General features: G+C 34.9%; 1 protein-coding gene across 1 annotated transcript; it reads right to left on the reverse strand.

Annotated features, from left to right (window-relative positions):
• On the reverse strand, window positions 537-8,687 carry LOC109851393 (RNA-binding protein 42). Its single transcript, XM_020421490.1, has 7 exons — window positions 8,358-8,687; window positions 7,942-8,119; window positions 6,785-6,882; window positions 2,892-2,988; window positions 2,677-2,762; window positions 2,488-2,583; window positions 537-897 (listed from the first exon to the last, which is right to left on the reverse strand). Exons 1-6 carry the CDS (start codon window positions 8,574-8,576, stop codon window positions 2,530-2,532), a joined length of 732 nt encoding a protein of 243 aa, XP_020277079.1. The 5' UTR covers window positions 8,577-8,687; the 3' UTR covers window positions 537-897; window positions 2,488-2,529.

Below are 8,815 nucleotides of genomic sequence, written 5' to 3' on the forward strand. Positions count from 1 at the left end.
AAAAAAATCCATTCTCGGCCAGACTAAGAAACATATTAGAAACATAAATTAGAATATGACATGCCCAGGAAATATGACAACTAAATGGCATATATAATAGCATCATAAGATGCTCCACTTCAAATCAATAATTTGGATATCTGAAACTTTTACTGTGAATTTTTTTAATAATAAATTCAAAGTTTGGTTGGAAAAAAAAATTGGTTTAAAAAACTATGTGATTTTATACTCTGGCAGGGGTACAAAGGGCTTTACCATTTGGGATAGGAAGTCTTTTTGACAAGTGGAATTATTTTTTAAGTTCCCTTTATGTAGGCTGAATGTTTTAGTTCCATCAAATTGGCGATCACATTTGCTACATTCCCCTCTACGAATCATGATTTAACTCGTCTTTCCTAAACATTTACTACATTTCCCCAAACAAATTAGAAGTTAATTCGACTTTCCTACTTACAATCTCGCAAACCAAAAAACTGAAACCTCTGTTCTTAAATAAAAACAAAAAAATAAAAGAAAAGAAAAAAGGAAAAAAGAAAAACATAAATCCAGTTGTGACATTTACTTCAGAAGCCCTATTCAACACAACGAAACATCATTAATTGGTACACAAGATTTTTGGGGAAATTTGATAATGATACACGTATTAGTACAGGACAAGCAATTCCAATAAGATTCTAAAATCCACAAGGGGAAAAAAAAGGGGGAAAAAGAGCAGAAATGAGAACCATATACCACCAATATCGACAGCATTTTTTTTCTTGATAGGTGCTGAAAAGCTTTATTGTTGACGCTGAAAGCTACTTTTTGAAGGATGCCATGTTTCCAGCTTGGAGCTTTCAATATGGGAATTAGCTTGATCAGTTTATGAGATTCTGCCCTCCTACAAAATACTTGGTGCTGGGAAAAAAAAGAGTAAATGAAAATCATTTTATCGAAAATAAATCAGGGTTTTCTCCAATTACCATCTTCCACAATATAAGCAAATCTAATGAAAAAAAAACCCCTGATAATTAACATGTGTTTGGTGGAGTGAAAAGACACGTCTCTGGGGGATCAGACCACTATACTAGAGTCGTGATGCAAAAGAACGTGGATATCCACATCTGCATTCATAGCTTATTCAATTTGGCACATGCAGACTATACTAAACCATGGCTGTGTTCATATCCGTATCCGTGATGAACAACCATATACGAATATTAAGTATCATATTTGATCCATATCGGCATATCCGATTGGTTAGCATGGCTAACTAAGAAGCTTGCATAATCACTGGCAGAGCAACGTTCATGCACATAAGGGATTACCCAAATTTCAAAATAAAGAAGGATTAGATGAGATGTCTAGATTTGTAATGTATATGCATCTGACAATAATGCATATGTAGCCAACACCAAACAAGTTACACGTTGGAACTTATCGTGGACTTAATGGTTATAATAGTAAAGTGAAACAAAACACAAATAGTATGACCTTTTCATGTAATGTGGCCTACTAAATCAAAACCTTGGCAAGTGAAACCAATTTATCTCTTTTTACCATGTTGCAGGATTCCTTTTACCTTGGAGGCTATATGGATGCTAAGATGAAGTCTTGGTAATTTGACAATAATGTATATGTAGCCAATGCCAAACAGGTTAGAAGTTGGAACTTGTTGAAGACTGAATGGTTCTGATTGTTAAAGCAAAACAAAACACGAATAGTATGACCTTTTCATGTAATGTGACCTACTAAACCAAAGCCTTGGTAAGTGAAATGAACTTGTCTCCATTTAACATAAATGAAGTTTTGGTAATCTGCTAAAATCAACATCTCATGAAACCCCAACTTTTCAAGTTTCTTTTTTGTTTGGTTGGAGAAAAAGTGGCATGAAAAGTTGAATGTGGGGCTCACTTTCCTCCTCCTATCCAACACTCTAGAGAGAGAATTTGTGACGTTAGATTTTGGCTGGTTTGAGAACAATTCCTAATCTCTTTTCCCAAATCCCAACCCACTAGGCCTAGACAGACACACACACACACAAAGTAAAAGAAGAAGAAGAAGAAGAAGAAGAAGAAGAAGAAGAAGAAGAAGAAGGGAAAGGATTTTAGCCTGACAAAATCCCTAATGCGGACTGTGTTTCTATCCAATCTAAAGAAGTACGTGGAAACAAAAACCCCTTCATACGATTTTGAGACAATGCAGTCAGCATGCATGTGAAGCAAATTGCTCATCGGTTTTAAGTTCAGAGTAACCTTTTCGAGAACAAGTCAACAACTCGCTAATAGGATAATCATACACGTGATATTAATTTGTCCTCTATTGACCATCAACACCTGTTCAGATCTGAGTAGTTTCCTTACGACATTTGACAAATATGATCATGATTCTGGCCTTCCACCACCATGTCAAGTACAATATTTTCAGGAATATAATTGTTCTCTGAAATCATGAGGCAGACATTGAAAAACAATGAGAGGGTGTGATCTAGATGGTTAGAGAACTCACAGTTGGCTCTCCCAGAAATCATTTGTTAAGACTATGGAAGATTCACTTGTGCAGAATACCCTTCTTTGCCAACTTCGGTTTCTTCTGTGCATGGTTCTGAATGTACAAAAAAGAATAAACAATAACCCAAACTGCATGTAAGATATATCAGTCAAATTGAGAGCCCAGCGATGGTTAATAAATGCTAACCTTCTGCCTTCCCAAAGCCTCCACATCTGTCCTGTCCTTCCAACTACTTTTACGTAATTTGATTGGCCGGTTTCCAACATATTTACCTGGAACAGTTGCATAAGGAAGTTAAATCTGAGATGAAATAGTTTGACTATAATGAGGAAATTGCATTTTAAAAAATGAGTGCTCTTTTTCATGTCTTCATGCATTAGTAGATAATATGAATCACACACCATTCATTTCTTTCAATGCTGCTGCCAGATCTGAAGGGGTTGCAAAACTGACAAATCCGTAACCCCTTGTTTTTCCAGTCCTTTTGTCTCTGACAACCTGGAAAAGAAATTGTCAAGACAAAGCAAATCATTTACTCAAGTTGGAAACAGTAATACAAACAACATAATCAACAAAATGCCTGTAAGCAGTTGCCGAGCCAGGCAGGAGGGAGAACACATTTTCCTATCTTAAAAAAAAAGAATTACATAATCAAGTTCGATTTAGATCTATTTAACAAGTTAGCGTCATGCATGACAAGAACTTCATAAAGAATTACAGTATATAGTGAAAAGCTTGTAAAACCAACTTCTCAGTTCTCCCTTCTCTCTTTTTGTGAAAAAAGGCTGGGAAGATATTGAGCAAATTGCAGCATATTAATTAACAAAATTCTTAATTAAAGACCTGCTTCACATGCAACAAATTTCACAGCTGAGTGTTTTTATGTGAACTCCGTGCCATGGTAAAATTGCTTCGCTGGATTAGAATTTCAGGAAATATGATGAAATTTTGAAACATCCAACAATATTCTAGAAAGATGGGTAAAGCTGAAAATGTATATTTGAAACAAACGAGATACGAAAATATATATGCTAAAATAATTGTGAGTGATGCTCACAGCCAATTCCATAAAAACAAAGGGCACTGGTCTTGATATGGCTAACTCAAAAATAAATGCAGAAGCACCTTCTCAAAGGCATATATGAACTACAAGAAGATTTTCACGAAAAACTTCTACTATACCTCTACAGATCAAACAATAAGAAAATCTATTACTATTATTAAAAGAACATGACCTTTTGGTCTTTATGTTTGGTGTTCTACTTGTGTCACAATTTCAAAAAATTCCAAGAAAATTATTTACAACTTAAGGTGAATGAAAACTTATTAAAGGGGAAAATTAGGAAAATCAAAACATCTATATCCCACATTTCGTAAAAGACTGTTATAGAAACAAAATTAGATCCACAATATCTCTCTTCTTGCCCTCTCTTTTTCTCTCCCCTCACATTCTCTCTTTCTCTCTCCTCCCTCATTCCAACAGTAAGAATCTAATCCAAAATCCCAAATAAATAGAGAAATTTTTGTTGGGTCCTTTTGTTTTGATGATGATTTACAAAAAATTTACATCTAATGTTGTTTGTCTAGTGTTTGTGTTTTGGTCCTTTTGTTTTGATGATGATTTACAAAAAATTTACATCTAATGTTGTTTGTCTAGTGTTTGTGTTTTGTATCTATTCTAGGCAAACAATATGTTGGAGGATGGATGGAATCAAGCTTTCACGATCATATCCAATAGAGGTTTGCGGAATAGTGGAATGAAGCCTTGCAATTCAAGTTGAAGATCCAAGTTCAAGCTTCGTCCATGTTACCAAGATCAAGCGTCATGAAGATCATTGCTTGGTATAATTAGTTTAGGATTTATATTATGTGTGTTCAATACTTTAAGCTCAATATCATACACACACACATTTATATTGGTTTATATATATATATATATATATATATATTTTTCATGTTTTTGAACATATTTGAAAAATGATGAGTTTTCACTATTGAGAAGTGTAATTCCAAAAATTCTTTTTGTAACATGTTCATTTACATGTTTACAATGATTTCCCAAAGTTTTATATTTTTTAAAATTTATTTGCTACTTTTAAAGGCACTTCAAAAATCAGTTTTACTATTTGATTCATGCTGATAACCTGTTATCATCGACTGGTAAGTCGACTGATGTGTCGACTAAAGAATATGTCTGGAATCAATAAAAAAGTTTCTGTTTCATTTTGGTCGACTGACCAATCGACTGATGATCCATCAGTCGATTGATAAATATAGTCAGTCGACTGATAAATGTCGTCAGTCGACTGATAAATATCGTCAGTCGACTAATGAGCTGAAAAATGCCTATAACGGTCAGTTCATTAATCGACTGATCAGTCGACTGACGACATGATAACGGCTAGTTTTCCAGAATTTTTAGTTTTTATTATTTTGTCTTTTTGTGATATTTTCTCTTGGTTTTTGGGGTTGTTTCATGAGCCTATATATACCCCATGCTATCATACTTCTGAGGCTACATAAGAAATATTTTAATCAAGTTTAAGAGAGTTTTTACAAGGGTTTAAAAGTTTGTTTAAGAAGCTTTTAAGCATTTTCAAGTTTCGGTTTGTAAAGAGAATTTCACAAGAGCTAGAAGAGATCATCATTTGATGTTTGAGCTTTAACTCATCTCTCTCTTGTGTTATTCATTGGAGAAGTTTTCTAAACTCAAACTCTAGCTTTACATTTATATACTTGTTTGATTATCATTGTTTTAAGCTAGATTTCATATTTGAGTTTAGTTTTGATTTCACTCATTGTTTACACACACCACTTGAGCTTAAGTATTTTCATACATAGTATTATTGGGATTATGAGAGTTGTAACAATTAAGTGTGAGCCTACATAGAGTTCTCATCCATTGTAGAGAACAAATTTGTTGTATTTATGCTAAATTTGTGAGATCACTTTGTAATACACTTGTACACCAAGATGAATGTGTGGTGAGAGACGGGATCGTTCCAAGAGGAGTTAGGTAGGTGATAATGCCTAGAGGTAGGTTATAATTCCTAACACATGAGGAAAACACGGGCTAGAGACCAACACTTAAAGGGTGTAAAGTGTGATTACAAGAGTGAGATTGTAAAGTTTTTCGGTGAACTAGAAAATCGAGTGTGTAGAGAAGTTCCGACTTCCAAACCGGGTGTGTCATGATAGTGGAGATCTCCTCGAGGTGAGGAGCAGAGACGTAGATCGTGGGGATGGAACTCCGTGATCATATCGTTTGTTTGCGTTTGTTATTGGCGTTCTTTTATATTTGTGTTTATCATTTATATCACCTTTGTCAATTGCTTGTTGTTTATATTGCCCTATCATTTTAGTAGTTTGTTTACCCTTGTGTTACTTGTATATCATTGCACGTATATTGTTCATATCTCATTTGCTAGGATATATTTGTTAAAAGTTTTAAATTGACATAAATCAGATTAGATTAGCATAAATCCTACTCACCCCCCTCTAGGGTGCTTTCAATTAGTATCATTGCACTTCCTAGTGGCATTGGGTACTTTCAATTTTCTCAATGGATTCGAGCATTACTCTTTCACCCTCTGATCCCAATCTCCATTTCCATCTAAAATTGATTCAAGATCAAGTTTGTGAGTATCGAAAATTTGTTCAAAAATTATTGCAAGAATCCGACAAAGGTATATGATTCAGATTTGCTTATGCTTTTCATGATTTGATATATTTACTTGCTAATTATATTATATCACATTTCATTTGATAGATATCAACTATATATATCTTGCATGAGTCCTCAGGTTCATATCTTGCTCACATGAATATCTCCACACTAATGTATGATATTTGACAATTAGAAGATAAAAGGAAATGAATAATCTATCCAAACATGAATTCATTGAATATTTTAGGATGAAATATTTCAATTTTGTAAAAGTTGAAGAGTGAGTGAAATGAATACAATATAGAAATATGTGCGGTTCTTTGCTTTTTCATGCTATTACTTGTAAACATAGGAAACATTTTTGTTTTGTACTGATCAAATTTTTATATGCTTGAAGATGATTTATCTAAATTCTAAACTAACATCTAATTTTTATACCCCTATCTATATTATCATCAATAATCAATTATAGTAAAAACAGGTCGTACATATAAGTTTGTATTGTGTCATGCACCCATGGCATGCACCGGAGTACTAGTTTATAAACTTTAAAAAAACTTCGACCTCACAACATAGACAAATATAAATAAATAAATATTACAAAAGGATGAGAACTAATCAACTTACCCGGGCCATGTTGAACGTAGGAAACCTTGAAAATGCTTTCGAAAGAACATCATCATTAACTTCATTGCCTAGATCTCCACAAAACAAACGGTAATCATCTGCAGAAATCATAAAGAGTAAGCATTTGTATCTTGCACAAACTATATAAAAAATATGTCCACCGAAAGTGTATAAACGATACAAGTATATTCCCAGATAAAAGAAATCCACTAGAACTGATTAGGCCCTACTATTTGAGATTTGAGAACATTGTGGAGAAAAGATCCATCCAAAATAAAAATATCCAAACTTAAACAAGACAGCCTACCATAATACAATTGCAAGAATGAAAAGGAGTGTTATAGACAACCCCAATGAATTGGGATGAAAACATTTTTCATGTCATTGCTGTTCGAAGGTATTACCAAAGTGCAACGATTAAATCATAAAAAACCTTTCTCAATTCCTTTCTAAAGGTTGTCACAGTTGTTCATGAGATCTATTTACAAGAAATTATTCTTTTCACTTGCATACTAAGCACCGTATTATGCTACATATTCGCAGTTTCTGATTGAGAAATTATTTCCATGAAAGAGCCACAGTCATGCACATGGGCAAGAGTGCCAGTATAATTAGTAGCCCCTTCACTAATCTTACACGAGAAATGCAAAATAGTGAGCAATGTAATGATTCTTCTGCAGAAATCCAATTTCTGTAAATATTTCAAGAAAATAATATTGACAGAAATCTTAGCCCCTCCGCCTCTCAAATATTGGGTTCTATTAATGGGTAGCCTGGTGCACGGAGCTCTTGCAATGTGTGGGGTCCAAGGAGTAGGAACACTTTGGGTCTCATCGATTGTATGCAGTCTTACCTTAAATTTTTTACCAGAGCTGTTTCCAAGACTCAGAATCCATGACCGCCAAGTCACACGACGACAGACCTTACTGTTGCACGAAGGCTCACCTTCAATATTGGGTTCTATTGCAAGACATAGTTCATCCCAGCTAAACAAGGGGGGATATTTAAATAATAAATGTTAAGTCCTTTTTTGATGTATAACACAATCTCCTCCATATCATGTTAACTTATGCCAATTATTTAAACTCCATTGTTGACAATTAAACTTTATCAATATGAGTACAAACATAGCTAACCAAAATCAGTCTAAAACTTACTCTCAGGCCACTCTGCCAATGTCGGGTCCTCCCAAGATTGTCCAGCCGCCTTTCGTGGTATCGCCTTCTTCTTTATTTCTGCCTTGTGTTCAACCTCACTGTTTGCAAGCGCAGCTTTCACGCTTTCTAAAGCCTCGGGTGTAATAGTCTGCGCATCCCTTTGAAACAACTGCTGTGCCTATTAACATTAAAAAAAGAGCTAATTTGTGAATCATAAGTCTATAAAGCACAGGGTAAATTTTAAAAGAAATACTGTTTTTACCAAAAACAAAGCATTGATTAATCAAATTATTAGATGAAGTTCTAGGTTTTCTTCGATTGTCAACAAAAAGAAAGGATCTTTTCATTCGTTATCTGTTCAAATTTAAAGTTTTAACTTGGAAATTGCATAGAACAAGAAGAAGCGGTGAGATTACCTGCTGATACTGAGGCAGCGCGTAGACACCGGGGGCGGCGGCGGAGTAAGAGGGAGCGTAAGCCTGCGGCGCTAAATTCACCGGCGGCGTCGCTGAGTAGAGATTAGGGTTTTGCTGGAGATGAAAGGGCAAAGGAAAGTAGGAATTGGGATTCGCTGGGGGAGGATAGGATGGGTATTGGGAGGAGGAATTCGAAGCTGAGCCTGGATCAGATGACATCCTGATGTGATATCAGAATTAGGGTTTTGAATTTGGGGAATTTTTTTTGGAGAGATTTGGGGATTTGCGTTTGGAACGAAGGAAGAGCGAGGAGAAAGAGACTTGTGCAGTTTGTTTCGGATGCGGATCCGATAGTGAAGCGGTTTGGATTTCGTGTTGGATAATTAGCGCTTAAATACCTTATAGTTTCTCCTACATTGCACTTGCATACCCTCACTTGATTTTAACAGTGCTAATAT

This window comes from Asparagus officinalis, chromosome 1 (assembly GCF_001876935.1).
Source record: "Asparagus officinalis chromosome 1, Aspof.V1, whole genome shotgun sequence".
Taxonomy (NCBI): domain Eukaryota; kingdom Viridiplantae; phylum Streptophyta; class Magnoliopsida; order Asparagales; family Asparagaceae; genus Asparagus; species Asparagus officinalis.

What these genes read in the sequence shown, in the direction of transcription:
- LOC109851393 (XM_020421490.1), bottom strand. Translation starts at nt 8,576, where the DNA reads ATGTCATCTGATCCAGGCTCAGCTTCGAATTCCTCCTCCCAATACCCA. An exon ending in CGCTGCCTCAGTATCAGCAG is followed by an intron (nt 8,120 to 8,357) that starts GTAATCTCACCG and finishes TAATGTTAATAG; the next exon opens with GCACAGCAGTTGTTTCAAAG. An exon ending in CTACGTTCAACATGGCCCGG is followed by an intron (nt 2,989 to 6,784) that starts GTAAGTTGATTA and finishes TTTCTTTTCCAG; the next exon opens with GTTGTCAGAGACAAAAGGAC.